Source organism: Natrix helvetica, assembly GCF_964273705.1.
Source record: "Natrix helvetica genome assembly, chromosome: 4".
NCBI lineage: Eukaryota > Metazoa > Chordata > Lepidosauria > Squamata > Natricidae > Natrix > Natrix helvetica.
In genome coordinates, this window is record NC_138550.1 from 11553429 (window position 1) to 11569832 (window position 16404).

The 16404-nt window shown below is 46.5% G+C and overlaps 1 protein-coding gene across 6 annotated transcripts in view; it reads left to right on the top strand.

Annotated features, from left to right (window-relative positions):
• The window catches only part of FAT3 (FAT atypical cadherin 3), a 569348-nt gene that overhangs the window by 543243 nt on the left and 9701 nt on the right, over positions 1-16404 (top strand). For 4 of the 6 annotated variants that reach the window (XR_014175185.1, XM_081950682.1, XM_081950676.1 and 1 more), the window contains 4 exons: positions 345-498; positions 2436-3088; positions 5958-6071; positions 10625-10684. Coding sequence is in view for 5 of the 6 variants with exons in the window: in XM_081950682.1 (XP_081806808.1) it covers positions 345-498; positions 2436-3088; positions 5958-6071; positions 10625-10684 (981 nt within the window). In the remaining variant the exon portion in view is untranslated. The remainder of the gene's footprint in view (positions 1-344; positions 499-2435; positions 3089-5957; positions 6072-10624; positions 10685-16404) is intronic. The other 2 variants (XM_081950678.1, XM_081950679.1) reach the window with 1 other exon arrangement.

Sequence of the window (16404 nt, forward strand, 5' to 3'; positions counted from 1 at the left end):
GTATTTATAGAAGTAACTTAGCTAACCTGAAGGTCTTCATTCATAAATATTGCAACGTATCAAAACTCCTCTGCTATTATAGCTTTGATTTTCTTCTTCATTAAAATAAAATAGCCTTCGGGCTTTTCGATAAACCAACAAAAGGAATATGCGCTGATGTAAGGTTTCTAATTGAGGACTATCTCTAAAGTGACCACCAGAGGGGGATAAAACACCACTTTTATTCCTGTTAACTTTTCCCCAGCTGCAACATACCCTGTTTGGAGAATTAACAGCTTTATCCATCTCCGAAATTTTATACTTAACCCTTCCCATTTCTGCTTCTCTCCTTCCCCCTGACTTAGGTTACCAGTGCAGTTGCCTTTCTCAGTTCACTGGGCGAAACTGTGAGTCGGAGATCACCGCCTGCTTTCCAAATCCTTGCCACAACGGAGGATCCTGTGATCCCATCGGCAGTGCCTTCATTTGCACCTGCAAAAGTGGATTAACTGGGGTGACGTAAGTACAGCACTCACTAGGGCGCAAGCAAGGGCCCCTCAAAGGTTTTGGAACTTAGCATCAGTATTCTGCAGCATAATGTCAGAAGCTAATTCCATTAATCAGACCACACACAGTGCTACAAAAGTTAAATTGGTTGGTGTGTTGTTTTTTCAAAGCATTGATGAGAAACATCTGAGGGGTGCGGTGGCCTAGAGGTGGAGCTCTCGCCTCATAATCAGGAGGCTGTGAGTTCAATCCTAGGTAGAAGCAGATATTTCTCTCTCTTAAAGGAAGAGCGAAAGGGGAGTGGGCTTTTGCAGGAAACAATTCGTTTGTTCGGTCGTTAGATTCATTTCAGGAGTGTGAAGATCTGTCCGTGAATCTCAGAGACTCTTTGCCCAGTCTTTCCTTCCACAGCACTCCATTTGAGAAATATTTACAGGGCAGCTTTCCAACTATATTGCCAAAAGTATTCGCTCACCTGCCTTTACTCGCATATGAACTGACTGTAAGTGACCTCCCATTCCTAATCCATAGGGTTCAATATGACATCGCTCCACCCTTTGCAGCTGTAACAGCTTCAACTCTTCTGGGAAGGCTGTCCACAAGGTTCAGGAGTGTGTTTAGGGGAATCTTTGACCATTCTTCCAGAAGCGCATTTGTGAGGTCACACACTGATGTTGGTCGAGAAGGGCTGGCTCTCAGTCTCCGCTCTCATTCATCCCAAAGGTGGTCTGTCAGGTTGAGGTCAGGATTCTGTGCAGGCCAATCAAGTTCATCCACCCCAGACTCTGTCATCCATGTCTTTATGGACCTTGCTTTGTGCACTGGTGCACAGTCATGTTGGAAGAGGAAGGGGCCAGCTCCAAACTGTTCCCACAAAGTTGGGAGCATGGAATTGCCCAAAATGTCTTGGTATGCTGAAGCATTCAGAGTTCCTTCCACTGGAACTAAGGGGCCAAGCCCCCAGCTCCTGAAAAACAACCCCACACCATAATTCCCCCTCCACCAAACTTTACACTTGGCACAATTCAGTCAGACAGGTACCGTTCTCCTGGCAACCGCCAAACCCAGACTCGTCCATCAGATTGCCGGATGGAGAAGCGCGATTCGTCACTCCAGAGAACGCGTCTCCACTGCTCTAGAGTCCATTGGCGGCGGGTTTTATGCCACTGCATCCGACGCTTTGCATTGCACTTGGTGATGTATGGCTTGGATGCAGCTGCTCGGCCATGGGAACCCATTCCATGAAGCTCTCTGCGCACTGTTCTTGAGCTAATCTGAAGGCCACATGATGTTTGGAGGTCTGTAGCGATTGACTCTGCAGAAAGTTGGCGACCTCTTCGCACTATGCGCCTCAGCATCCACTTTGTGGCTGAGTTGCTGTTGTTCCCAAAGACTTCCACGTTCTTATAATACAGCTGACAGTGGACTGTGGAATATTTAGGAGCGAGGAAATGTCACGACTGGATTTGTTGCACAGGTGGCATCCTATCACAGTTCCACGCTGGAATTCACTGAGCTCCTGAGAGCGAGCCATTCTTTCACCAATGTTTGTAAAAACAGTCTGCATGCCTAGGTACTTGGTTTTATACACCTGTGGCCATGGAAGTGATTGGAACACCTGATTCTGATTATTTGGATGGGTGAGCGGATACTTCTGGCAATATAGTGTAGATAAGGTCTGTAGTCACAAATATTCCTTTGAAAGACTGTTTGCCAAGCCTTGTTGAATATGAATGAGAAGAGTTCACATTCGTTTCATAAAAGGGGTTTTGTCAGGATTAGGACTCTGGTGCTTTTGGGGGAAACCTAGGTCAGAACAGCGCTTAACCTTTTAGAGGGAAAGCAATGTATAAATCTAAGACTTAAACTGAATAAAATGTATGGAAAGTAAAGGCAAAGTCATGCAAACGTCTGGACTCTCTCACCCACTTTGATTCTATTTCTTGCAGATGCGATGAAGACATCAACGAATGCGAAAGAGAGGAATGTGAGAACGGGGGCTCTTGCGTCAACGTATTCGGTTCCTTTCTGTGTAACTGCACCCCCGGGTACGTGGGCCAGCATTGTGGACTAAGACCCGTGGTGGTTCCTAATATCCAGGCAGGCCATTCTTATGTGGGCAAAGAGGAACTGATAGGCATTGCTGTTGTCCTTTTCATCATCTTTTTGTTGGTCGTCCTCTTCATTGTCTTCCGCAAGAAAGTTTTCCGCAAGAATTATTCTCGCAACAACATTACTTTGGTCCAAGACCCAGCCACGGCTGCTCTGCTCCACAAAAGCAACGGCATCCAGTTCAAGAACATGAGGACCAGCGGCGACAGCCGCAACATTTACCAAGAAGTTGGACCTCCTCAGGTGCCCGTAAGGCCGATGGCCTACACCCCTTGCTTCCAGAGTGAGTCTAGAAACAATTTGGACAAGATAGTTGACGGACATGGGGTGGAACATCAAGAGATGACCACTTTTCATCCGGAATCCCCCCGGATCCTGACGGCAAGGAGGGGTGTGGTAGTCTGCAGTGTGGCCCCCAACTTACCCGCTGTATCTCCATGCCGTTCTGATTGTGACTCCATCAGGAAGACCTGGGAAAACGGCAATGAAAGTAAGTCACGTCCCTTCAGCTTTCTAGATGTTGTTGTTTTTTTTAATTCGCATTTCTTTCCTCGTTGCCATTTTGGCCTTATAAAGGTAAAGGTTCCCCTTGCACATATGTCCTAGTTGCTTCCGGCTCTAGGGGGCGGTGCTCATCTCCGTTTCAAAGCTGAAGAGCCAGCACTGTCCGAAGACGTCTCCGTGGTCATGTGGCCGGCATCATTAAACGCCAAAGGCGCACGGAACGCTGTTATCTTCCCACCAAAGGTGGTCCCTATTTTTCTACTTGCATTTTTACATAAGTATAATCTTTATTGTCATTGTACTTAAATACAACGAAATTGGTTACATGCTTTTGTTACTGCTAGGTTGGCAGAAGCTGGGACAAGTAACGGGAGCTCATCCCGTTACGCGGCACTAGGGATTCGAACCGCCGCACTGCCGACCTTTCCGATCGACAAGCTCAGCGTCTTCGCCACTGAGCCACTGTGCCCCTCTTTGGCCTTATAACAACCTTTTTTTAATGACTGGTATAAGAGTTCTAACTGACCTGCTTATAAGTACAAGTTACCATAGATTAGAACGGGGTGTCAAACTCAAGGCCCGTGGGCCAAATCTGGCTCGCAGGTTGCTTAGATCTGGGCCCCCCGGGCCCACCCTGGAAACAGCAAAAGATCGGCCTGCGGTGCCTCTGCCAGCAAAAATGTAGCCATGTTACCAGGCCAAGCTCCATTTTTCCTTCCAGAGGGCTGCAGGACGTCAAGCTGGCCACGCCCCCTCCCCAAGGTCAAACACAACCCTGATGTTTTCAGTGAAATCGCGTTTGACACCCCTGGATTAGAGGATCCGAGGCTCAGTTCTTAGCCTCTTCGGGTAAGCTTGGCAATATTCCTGCTTAAAATCCAACAGCCAAAGCTTCTCTAAATATATGGGCATGATATCACATGGCATGCAATGGCACATATCCAAAGTAAACCTTCTACTTTGGTACACAAACCGTATCGACTTCTGCCGTAAAAGTAGTCATTTAATCAGCGAACTATCGACCGCAGATTAACAGAATAATGATATGACAGCCCCGAGATACAGCCAGGCAAGCGTATGCACAGAGTTATTAGTTCAGTAATTATACTGTATCCAATTATGCAGTTCTCAATCGTGATAAAATTAGCAATTTGGAATATTTTATTTTCATCCCAAATAGTATGTCTTGCCTTATCGTGAAAGCAATGTAAATAGATAGGCATCAGATAGGCACAGACACACAATTGGAAACGTCTTCCGATGATTCATAAGTCGGATTTCTCCAACTGGCATTCGGGGACCTGAAGTCCCAAGACAGCCGGGATACGCCATATTGGAAAAGCTGCCTTGAAGGAATTGGATAAAATAGACAAGATAAATTGTCTTTTATAGGAAGCTGGCAGGATTTTTTTCAATTTGCCAGAGGTACTGAGACCCAGGGGCGGTGGCTCAGTGGCTAAGACACTGAGCTTGTCGATCAGAAAGGTTGGTGGTTCGAATCCCTAGCGCTGCGTAACGGAGTGAGCTCCCGTTACTTGTCCCAGCTTCTGCCAACCTAGCAGTTTGAAAGCATGTAAAAATGCAAGTAGAAAAATAGGAACCACCTTTGGTGGGAAGGGAACAGCGTTCCGTGCGCCTTCGGGAGTTGAGTCATGTTGGCCACATGACCATGGAGACGTCTTCGGACAGCACTGGCTCTTCAGCTTTGAAACAGAGATGAGCACCGCCCCCTAGAGTCAGGAACAACTGGCACATATGTGCGAGGAGAACCTTTACCTTTTTACTGAGAGTAAAATTTAACGCTTACACTTACAAGACATCCTAGAATTCGATGCTCAGAAGTGAAAAGAAAGGGAAAGAATGGCAGTTCTAGACTTACAACCACACATGGAGGCCAAAATTTCTGTTGCTAAATGAGACATAGGTTAAGTGAGTTTTGCCCCATTTTACAACCTTTCTTGCCACGCTAGTTAAGGGAATTACCACAGGTGTTCAGTTAGCAACACAGTTGTTAAGTGAACCTGGCTTCCTCATTGGCTACGCCCATGATGACAAACGTGTGTCACGAGGACCCATGTCGCCTGGCACACGTGGCGTCACCCATTCCTCTTCCGGATTTCTGGTGCGCATGCATGTGTGATGATCAATTGGCCTTTGTGCGTGCGGCGGTGCCAGAAACTGGAAGAAGAGCTGGTCTTCTGTTTTCCAGCATTAGCATGCATGCCGGCCAGCTGATTGGCATGTGCCATGTGTGGGTTGCAGGCGGTACACCCCGGTAGGGGCGTACCGGAGCACCGGGTACTGTTCCAGTACGGTGTTCTGGAGGGCCTGCCCGAGCTGTCCTTTAAAGCCTTTGGCGCTTCCGCACAGGGGCGTGGCGTGTACAGCGCCCGCACGATGCTCCACCGAGGAGCTGGAGCATCGCGGACGCTTGTGGAGGTGTCAATGGCAAGTATGACACATGTGCGTGCTGCGCACATCCATGTGGGCGACGCCAGACCCATTCCAACCATACCGGTTGGAACAGGATCCAGAACCCACCACTGGCATGCCCGCCAGTAACCAAAAGACTAGCTGGCCAATGCGCCGGAAACCGGAAGTTCATTTTCCGTTGTGCGCATGCCCCCTGGGCAGCTCCTCTTCCGGATTGCGGCCCTGATGAGCACGCGAGCACGAAGCACTTGGTGCCGAAAAGGTTCGCCATCACTGGGCTATGCAATTAGTCCTAAGTTGAGGACTACCTGCAATGCAATGACCCATTTCTGAAGAAAGGAGTCTCATGAATTGTCATGCGCTCTAAAACCCAGGTCTGTCTATCCACACAACCCGTTCTCTCTTCTTTTCCGCGTGTCTAGACAAAGAACTTGACGATATGGAAGAAGTAACCTGTTTGTCGGGAAGCAATAAAGGCAGCAATTCAGAAGTTCAGTCCCTCAGCTCCTACCAGTCGGATTCCGGTGATGATAATGGTAAGGATGTAAATAGTTTTTATCCTCCCATCCAGGGGTGGGCTTCCAAAATTTTAGCAAGGGGTTCTCTGCCTGGTTGCTGTGTGAGCGTGGCTATGGTGGGCGTGGCCTAGTCAGCCTCCTGCACCATGGCATGGGAGGCGTTTTTGCCCTCCCCTGGTCTCTGGAGGGTTTCCTCGAGCCTCCGGGAGGGCGAAAACAGCCTCCCCAGGCTCCGGACACCCTCTGAGACTGGAAATGGGCCTGTTTCCAGGCTTCCCGAACTTCCAGTAGGCCTGTTTTCCACCCACATGCGCCCTGCGCTTACCTGCATCCAAAATGGGCCGCGTGGGGACTCCTGAGAAGGGAAGGGAGGGATGGGCGGGGCCAGCCAAGAGTGGGATTTTGGGGTTCTCCGAACTGCACAGAATCTAAGCTAGAGGTTCTCCCGAATCTCTGCGAACCGCCAGCAGCCCCACCTCTGCCTCCCATCTGCTTGAAATAATTTTGACATTATCACCGAAGAGGTTGTGGGTACTAGGATTCTAGCAAATCTTTTCTCTCCTGGGTGAAGTGTTCAACAGCATGGTGTGATTACTATAGAATATTGATGCCACGCAATTAATTTCTACAGGTAGTCAGAACACGGCAGTCAACTCTTAACTGTTACAGGTAGTCCTCAACATACGACACAACGGAGCCCCGAATTTCTGTAGCTAAACAAGACATTTGTGAAGTGAGTTTTGCCCCGTTTTGCGACCTTTCTTTCTTGCCCCTCGCTGTTAAGTGAGTCACTGCAGTTGTTAAGTTAGCAACCCAGTTGTTAAGCAAATCGGGCTTCCCTCACTGGCTTGGCTTGTGAGACGGTCGCAAAAGGGAAATCACGTCACCTTGGTGGGCACAGCAGCGGTCATAAGTATGAACCTGTTTGCCCAGTGTCTGAATTTTGATCCCGCGATGGTGGAGTTGCTGCAACGGTTGTGTGAAAAACGACCGTTTTTCAGCGCATTTGATAACTTGGAACAGTCGCTAAAATAACGGTAGTAAGTCGAGGACTACCTGTAATCAGCTTTGTGCTAAGCTTAAAGGGTCTGCAAAGAATATTCTCACCTACGGCGTAGGAATGCATTTGACATTGTAGGTAAAATTTCTAGGAAAAGAATATAAACTCGGTAGCAAGGCCTGCGTTGATGTTTCTATTCTCCAAAGCCACACAAGGTCATTGAACGAAGAATAACTCATGCCGTTGCTATGATACAGACAATGATGGGGTAGATGTTTCCTCTTCCAAACACAGCTTGATATAGTATTGGCAAAATAATGTTTGCCAAATAAGGGATAACCTCCACAGAGGGATTTGTGAATAGGACAGAAGATGCCTAACAGAATCATCATTTCTGGAGGCAAGTACAATGGCTCAGGCATAAACCCATCTACCCTAACCTAAAAAAGTGAAAAAATCATCACATGAAACTCAGTTAAGAAAGTTTTAGTTAACTCTTGAGGCACCTTGAGTTACTTTACTCCAAGAGTGCTGAACTATCATGAGTGTTGCAAAAGCTTCAACCAAATACCATGTCAGACTTCTTACGTGAGATTTGGAAATGATTAAACTTTAGATGTTGGCATGCGTAGTATGGCTCAGTGGCTGTCATGGCTCAGTAGCTAAGACGCTGAGCTTGCTGATCAGAAAGGTCGGCAGTTTAGCGGTTCGAATCCCTAGCACCGCATAACAGAGTGAGCTCCCGTTACTTGTCCCAGCTTCTGCCAACCTAGCAGTTCAAAAGCATGTAAAAATGCAAGTAGAAAAATAGGAACCACCTTTGGTGGGAAGGTAACAGCGTTCCATGTTCCTTCGGCATTTAGTCATGCTGGCCACATGACCACAGAGACGTCTTCGGACAGCGCCGGCTCTTTGGCTTTGAAACGGAGATGAGCACCGCCCCCTAAAGTCGGGAACGACTAGTACATACTTTTCCCGACGTCTGCCAACCTAGCAGTTCGAAAGCATGTAAAAGTGCAAGTAGAAAAATAGGAACCACCTTCAGTAGGAAGATAACAGCATTCCATCTTGTTTTTTGCTTCTGCACATGCACAGAAGCATTTTTTACTACTGCGCATGCGCACATTGCACGCATGAAGTGTGCACACACCCAAAGTGCGTCCCTGAGCGAACCGGCAGTAGCAGAAGCCAGAACCCACCCCTGGTTTGGATGTATACATGTACATGGAGAGAGAAGCAAATCTTGTGAGTTAGACGGATGACACAGGAAACAAAGCTGTTACAGAATCTGCTAGTCCTGCTAAAAATATCCCAAAACGTCCTCCCACAGGGGAGCAACAGAAACAGACTGTGAAGTGGATGTATGGGGTCTCTAACAGTGCTTTGAGCTTTAAGCACATAGCGCTTATAAGCAGCATCCTGAATAACAGGAAGCGAGCTTCCTATAATCTTCTCGGCTGTCCTCACCACTCTCTGTAGGGACTTTCTATCTGAGGCACTGCAGCCACCAGACCACACAAGGATGCAGTTTGTTAAAACACTCTCAACCGTGCCTCTGTAAAAAGTGGCCAGGACAGAAGATGTGCTCTCCTCATCCGACGCAAGGAATGCAGACGCTGCTTTTCTCCCTCCTTTTTGCCCACATCCCATATTATAAAAAAGCTTTATTCCAATCATTGTCGCTTTTGAGTTAAAGATTCAAGCTACACTTGATAATGAAATCTGTTGGATGATCCTGGAATAAATGCTCATCCAAAAAAATAATTCTCAGCTAGATAAACCAAATGATCTACAAGGAAGTCAGTGGTGGGATTCAATTTTTTTTTTACTACCAGTTCTGTGGGCGTGGCTTTGTGGGCGTGATGTGGCTTTGTGGGCGTGGCAGGGGAAAGTTACTGCAAAATCCCCGTTCCCTCCCCACCCCACTAGCCTGGGTTCCTCTTCAGGGCAACAAAAGAAGATCAGCTGAGAGGCAGTGGGGCGGGGCCAGCCTATTTGCCGCTTCTCCGAACTACTCAACATTTCCGCTCCAGTGTCAGAACTAGCTGAATGCCACCTCTTATTATAATTATTCTAACATTAGTCTCCTGGCTGTACTGTGATTGTTGCTAATGTGAAGGGTCTCTCTTTTGAACACAGCTGATAAACCCAACATTGATTTCTTAAAGGGATGTTAAAAAATAATTAAGGAATAAGTAGCCCTTAAACGGAAGCTATTTAATGAGCAATGTTTAATCTACCCTTCTACCTGTCTTTAAATGTTTCCCAAGCAGAATTTGTAATTCCCCACAGAGGCTTTGTGTTCATTTAGAAGCAAGTAATCCTTTTTTTTTTTTTTTTGGGAGGCGGGGGGATTTAACCAAAGACTTTTAAAACCCCACCTTGAATCATTCTGGCTGCCTGGAAGATAAGAGGCACTTCAAAGGCAGCACTTAATCTCAAGGTTTTTTTTAAGCAATTGCCATTTAGAGATGAGTCTCAGGTAGATTCGTTGAATTGCGGCGTCCTTTGCTCTCCCTGAACTCAATTGTTTTCTTGCAGACGTTTCATTGTCCAACTAGGGAACGTCTTCAGATTCATTGAATCTTCCAGGTTGAACTTAGGAACTGGTGGTACCTTGCTCAATAGTAGTAACTGCGAGAGGGATCTTGGAGTCCTAGTGGATAACCATTTAAATAGGAGCCAGCAGTGTGCAGCAGCTGCCAAAAAAGCCAACACAGTTCTAGGCTGCATAAACAGAGGGATAGAATCAAGATCACGTGAAGTGTTAATACCACTTTATAATGCCTTGGTAAGGCCACACTTGGAATACTGCATTCAGTTTTGGTCACCATGATGTAGAAAAGATGTGGAGACTCTGGAAAGAGTGCAGGGAAGAGCAACAAAGATGATTAGGGGACTGGAGATTAAAACATAAAGAATAATTGCAAGAACAGGGTATGTCTACTTTAATGAAAAGAAGGACTAGGGGAGACATGATAGCAGTGTTCCAATATCTCAGGGGTTGCCACAAAGAAGAGCAGGTCAATCTATTCTGGGGGCAGGACAAGAAGCAATGGGTGGAAACTAATCAAGGAGAGAAGCAACCTAGAACTAAGGAGAAATTTCCTGACAGTGAGAACAATTAACCAGTGGAACAGCTTGCTTCCAGAAGCTGCGAATGCTCCAACACTGGAAGTTTTTAAGAAGATGTTGGATAATCATTTGTCTGAAGTGGTGTAGGTTTTCCTACCTAAGCAGGGGGTTGGACTAGAAGACCTCCAAGGTCCCTTCCAAACTCTATTCTATTCTATTGTATCTCATTACGTTTTTGAGTGTTTTTTCCCCATTTGCTGCCCTGTTGGGGGGGGGGGGGGAAAGACCGCATACAGGTGTGTGTGTGTGTGAAGTTACCAGATGTTGAAATGTTCTCAAGTCATTGCATAATTCATTTGTAACCGTCTACCCTTCTGTAGTTGGTCTCATGGCTAATCTGAGATTGTGTCGTTGTTGATAACCTCCGTGTGAAATAATACATACATACTAACTTGAGACTGTCCTTCCTTTATTTCTGCTTTCCTCCTCCCGCAAGCTTCCATTGTGACTGTCATACAGCTTGTCAACAATGTAGTTGACACAATAGAAAACGAAGGTATTTAATCTTTTAAATATATATGCTGTATATATGTATGTATGTTTGTATATATATATATGACCTTTTCCTCCTGCACTGTTGTCTATTGTTTGTCAATCGTTTGTCTGGTTTTGTTCCTCTATACAAAAAGATCACAGCAGAACTTTATTAACTCACACTGACTAGCCAGGACTCTGCAAACAATTCTTTTTCGAAGAGGGAAGATTTTGGAAGATAGCAAACAAAACAAATTACCATGCCTTTGCTTATTCTGGGTGGCAGGATTTAGAGAATCGAAGGTTTTGTTTCTAATCAGCTTTGTCTGGGGAGAGAAGAGAGTTCCCAAACAAGTGATATCTTTCAAAACTGAACCAAATGCAACTAACTGAATACAAAGGAGCTGTGTCAAAGATAGGGAAACATATGTTTACAGTTATTCTCTGCTTACAGGCAGTGGCGGGATCCTACCAGTTAAAAAACCGGTTCAGTGATTGCACACGCGCAGTTTTAAGAAAACTTACCTTTTGCGTTACTGCTGGGGAATAACACAGCTGAGTTTGAATCAGCTGAGAAGATATAGATCACTAACGCGCAGCAAGGGGGGCAGCCCATCTGATCGTCAGAGCTACCAGTTCACCCGAACTGGTAGACTCCCCTGCCCTCTCCTTTACAGCGATATTTAACATAACAGTATCTGGACAGAGGCCTTAGCTTAACATACTGTATCAGTGTTTCTCAATTTTGGCTACTTTAAGTTGTGTCAGGGGTCGGCAAACTTAAACACTCAAAGAGCCATTTGGACCCACAGAAAAGAAAACACCGGGAGCCACAAAGGTCCTAACCGGAAGCCCCCTGTTCCATTCTGGAGCTGACCGGAAGTTCAGTTCCCCCACCATAGAGTCTCCTAGCGCGGCGTACTTTTTCCTCTACCTGTCATAACCGAAAGCCCTATCAATTGTGGAGACAACTGGAAAACCCTCCCCTTGCCATAGAGTCTTCTCCTGGCGCACTGTGCTTCTCCCCCCCTTCCCCCTATCGGAAGCTCCTCTCAAAATTGTGGCGCTAACCAGTGACGGAGCTGCAGCAGAGGGAGGAAAGAGCCACATGCGGCTCCAGAGCCGCAGTTTGCTGACCCCTGAGTTATGTGGACTTCAACTCCCAGCTCTACGGAGCTAGACAGCAGTGAGGCAGAAGAACAGCTGGAGCCTGTTCCCAGTGTGCGCATGCGCACAGCTGCCAGAAGAAAAGAACAACTCAAAAATCAGGGTAGACTTGAGAGTAAAGTCACAGGGGGAAGGTGGTTGGCCCCTGCCATAGGAAATAAAAGAGGAGCGAAAGGGGAGTGGGCTTTTGCAGGAAACAATTCATTTGTTTGGTCGTTAGATTCGTTTCAGGAGAGTGAAGATCTGTCCGTGAATCTCAGAGACTCTGTGCCCAGTCTTTCCTTGCCCAGCACTTCAGTTGGGAAATATTTACATGGCTGCTTTCCAAGCTAGATAAGGTCTGTGGTCACAAATATTCCTTTGAAAGACTGTTTGCCAGGTCAGAACAACAGGCCTTGTGTTTGACACCCCTGTTGTAGGTTCTATTAACAGAATCTGGAAGGCGTTTTCAAGCCCTTCAGTGCCCATTTTTTAAGGACAACAAGGTCAATGCAAAGCTGGCCCAAATCTCACACAATTTCTCCTTTCTCAAAAATTGAGGATCGTTTCCTCTTTCTCCTTTCTTTTCTCAAGGCCAAAGCTTAAATTCCTCTATAAATAAGGGCCAGGAGATTTTGAGTCTCGAATGCTCTTTGTTGTATTCTTTGTCTTGTCTCCTTTGTGGTTCCTCGCTCATTCCCAAAGCTGTGTCCTCATTTCAACTCTAAATCTATCTTTTCTTGAGCTTTTTCCCTTGAACAAAATTAGAATGGTTTGCAAACTAACTTCAGTCTGCCAGAAAAAGTCTTTTCTTCCAACTGGTGATGGGCTCTTTGCTTCTACACTAGACCCATTTCTGATCTACCTTAACCTCTGGTGACTGTTTACCCATTTCCCTTCCTCACTCAATCTCACTTCTTCGGATTTTAGCCTTATTCCCTCCTAATTCCTTTCATTTGGTCTCCTCTAATCCCCTTTGATTATTAAACAATGACATACTGAGATATTGGCGCCCACCGTTACATCGCAAGATAAGATGAGCTCAGCATGGCTGAGGAATTCTGGGAGTTGAAGTTCACAGGTCTTAACGTTGCCAAGGCTGGAGACCCTGTTATAGACAATCGAGGGAATAGTAGACTCCATGTCAGCAATCAATTCTCCCACAGGGCCAAACCGATAGGCAAAACTCAATGTTAATTTTATTGCTATATAAAATGCAGTAAATGTATGGCTCTGATTATTGTGAGGTCTATAGGCACGCACGGACGCACTTAAGTAATTTGAAAAATAGCTAGGAGTCACCTTCAAAATAAAAGCAACGCGGCTGTATTGCGTGCATGGTGTACGCTTATTTACATTCACTTATTTACATTTGATTTCTAATTTGCTATTGACCTCATGCGAACCAGTATCAGGTATGGGAAATCAGGAGTCTGGGCAGTTCAAATGAATATGTAGGTTTATTGTACGCTAAAGCTCTCTACAAGAATCTGACCTACTAACAGTCACAGCAAATTGGCAGCAGATAAGAGTCAATGGAATTCAAGGTGGGCAGGACCAGGGGTGAAATTCACTTACCTTCGCTACCGCTGCGCAAATGTGAGTGCACGCACCACCTCCGCACATGCCTGCGCAGAGTGTCAAAACCAGAATGTGATGATGTCCCGGCAGGTGGGTGGAGCCTCCCACCGCCACTGCTACCGGTTTGCCCAAACCAGATAGAACCGACTGAATTGCACCACTGGGCAGGACTTAGACGTCTTATGGGCACAAAAGGACTCAAGATTGATGACGCTTTTGACCCCTTCTCCATTGGACTCTGCTTGGTCATCTCCTACAGTTGTATACGGACAGCCAAAGGGCTGGATATGTCCCCATAGCCGTAAAATACCCACGTTTGCTCTTTATCATTGGTAATGTTCAAACAGAGCAAGCTTTTCCAGCCTGGTTCCTCCCTTAATATTTGGAAACTGTAAATTCTTAACCGTCATCGCCAGAATCAGGGAACGAGAGAACTGCGATTCCAAACATCTCCCATATTAGTAAACCTGTAAAATAATTGGCAAATCTCTATCCAGATGCTTCCAGAAAAGGCTATTGTTTGGAATGACTTTATGTTCTGGCCCAGCTCCCAAATACGACAAACCTTCTGTCGTTAAATCAATGATTCTTTTATTAGGGGCGCCAGCAGCCCTGACAAATGTCTCTCTCACACACACACAGCAGGCTAACAAGTCTGTTCGGCATGGTGATGAACAGCTGTCTGCCACACCTATTCATCTGTGCCCCCTGCCTTTTATCCCCAGAACTAGGGTGGTGCTTTGCTAGCAGTGGTGCCTTTTCCTTCCCAAGGACCGGCCCACAGATTTCCACTGCTCTCCTCTCCTCTGCCTTCTGCTCAATCACGCGTCAGGCACTAGACCCAGCTGTTCCTCCTCTTCCTCATCAGCCACCCCTAGACCTGAGGGCTTTGGACTTTCCATCTGTGGGCTGATGGATGGCCCAGGCTCCACCTCTGTCTCTATCTCTGACAGCTCCATTCCCTCTTCCCCCTCGGAGCTCTCAGGTTGCCTTGATGCCGGCCCTGACTCACACACCGCATCCTCGTCTGATTCGGCTGCTGACAGCAGAGATGGGTCCAGATTCTTTTACTGCCAGTTGACTCGTGGATGAGCTTCGGGCGTGGGTGCACTTCGGGCATATGCACGCTTGATGCGTGCATGCACAGTAGTGGAAAAAATTGCTTCTGCGCATGCGCAGAAGCAAAAAACAAGACGGTGCTGCCGATAGAACTGATTCGGAGGCGTAGGCGGCCGAGTTAGTACCTACTCGGCCGAACCAGTCTGAACCGATAGGAACCCACCTCTACCCACAGGACAGAACGCTTTAGTGGCATTGACGTGAAAAGCTTTACAGTTCTTGGAAGTAGCCACATTAACCAAAGAGATGAATATATTCCATTCATAAATGATCTGACTTCTGGGATTGTTGCTTCAATCCAGGAAGGGAAAGGGAGTTGTTGTATCTTACAGAGCTGGCAAGTTAAGAGGTTAGTGGAGTTCTGCTGTGTTGTGTAAAAAATAACCCTGCCTTGCCCAACCTGGCATCTTTCAGATGGCGTGAGCCTCTAAAACTCTCCAAAGTCCATGTGGCATGGCCTCAAACTAAAATAATAATTACCCTTCCTACACATCTAGAGAGTACCAGGTTGGGAAGAACCACTCTGCAACGGGTGACACACAAAAGCTCCTTGCACCTGGTCAAGAGAACGTTTGAATATGTGCTTTTGTTTTGTTTTTGTATAGTCAGGGCCGGTTCAGACAGTGCTACTTGAGCTGCAACCACTGGTAGGGGAGAAAAGTCTCTTCCTTCTGCTCGCCTAGTTTATCTATTGCCTTAAAACATACCGTGTGTTCAGGAAATCATATTTATCCAATCCAACCCAACCCTGCAGGTTGCTTCCCCCCTCCCCTCAAAAATAAAGTCCTGCTAAGGCCTTGCAAGTTTTCAACAGTTACCGCACTATTTGCAACTCTTCCACAATAGCGACCCAACCGTGCAATGTGGAACTTGCTACATTCTTCTTGCACAATTTCAGGCATGGCCATAGAGAATAAGATGCTGAACTGGTCACCCAGAAAGCTGACAGACCGGGTTCGAGACCCGGGTGCTGCACGACAGGGTGAGCTCCCGTTCCTTGCTCCAGCTCCTGCTCACCTAGCAGTTCGAAAGCATGCAAATGCGAGTAGATCAATAGGTACCACTTCAGTGGGAATTTCAGGCATGGCCATAGAGAATAAGACACTAAGCTGGTCACCCGGAAAGCTGACAGATTGGGTTCTAGACTCGAGTGCTGCATGACAGGGTGAGCTCCTGTTCCTTGCTCCAGCTTCTGCCACCTAGCAGAGTCGAAAATGATTGGACAGGGGAAATCTTAACCTTTACATAGAGAATAGTGTCACAATTCTACTCCTGAAAGAAATCTGGAAGGAGCCCTTTCTGGTACCAGTTTTGACATGTTCCAAGTTCTGTTTTTTTGACTGAAGCAAATCCTGGCAGCAGCCCTGTTAAAAAAAAAAAGACAAAACCCCAACAATAACTTTGTGTGTCGACTTTTGTGTTGAATCCAAAGTTAATTTTGCTCGTTTGTTAATTAAAGCCATTACAAAATGCATCATAAAAATAATGAAAAGTCCACCCGTCCCAAAAGTCCACCCGTTCACATTGCACCAAGATCTTGTGTTTCACTAATCTGTTGCACAGCAATCACGCGATTTGCCTTTTTGAGAGAAGGACTTACCATATTTTTCAGAGTATGGCGCACTTTTCCTCCTAAAAGAGGGTAAATATTTAGGTGTGCCTTATACACCAAATGTAGTCCCGCCAGCCCCCACCCTTTGATCTCTGGTTCCCAGCAATTTGCCTCCTTACAGCAAACACCCTGTTTCAGCTTCAGCTTCAGCACAGCTTGATTAGCACAAGAAGCTGATTGTCAGTTGCATCAGCCTCCTGACCATCAAATGTTTAAGGCTGCAGGCATTGCCATTGCCTATTTCCACCCATTCCAATTTCCGCCGCCAGGAACAGGTGGAAAAT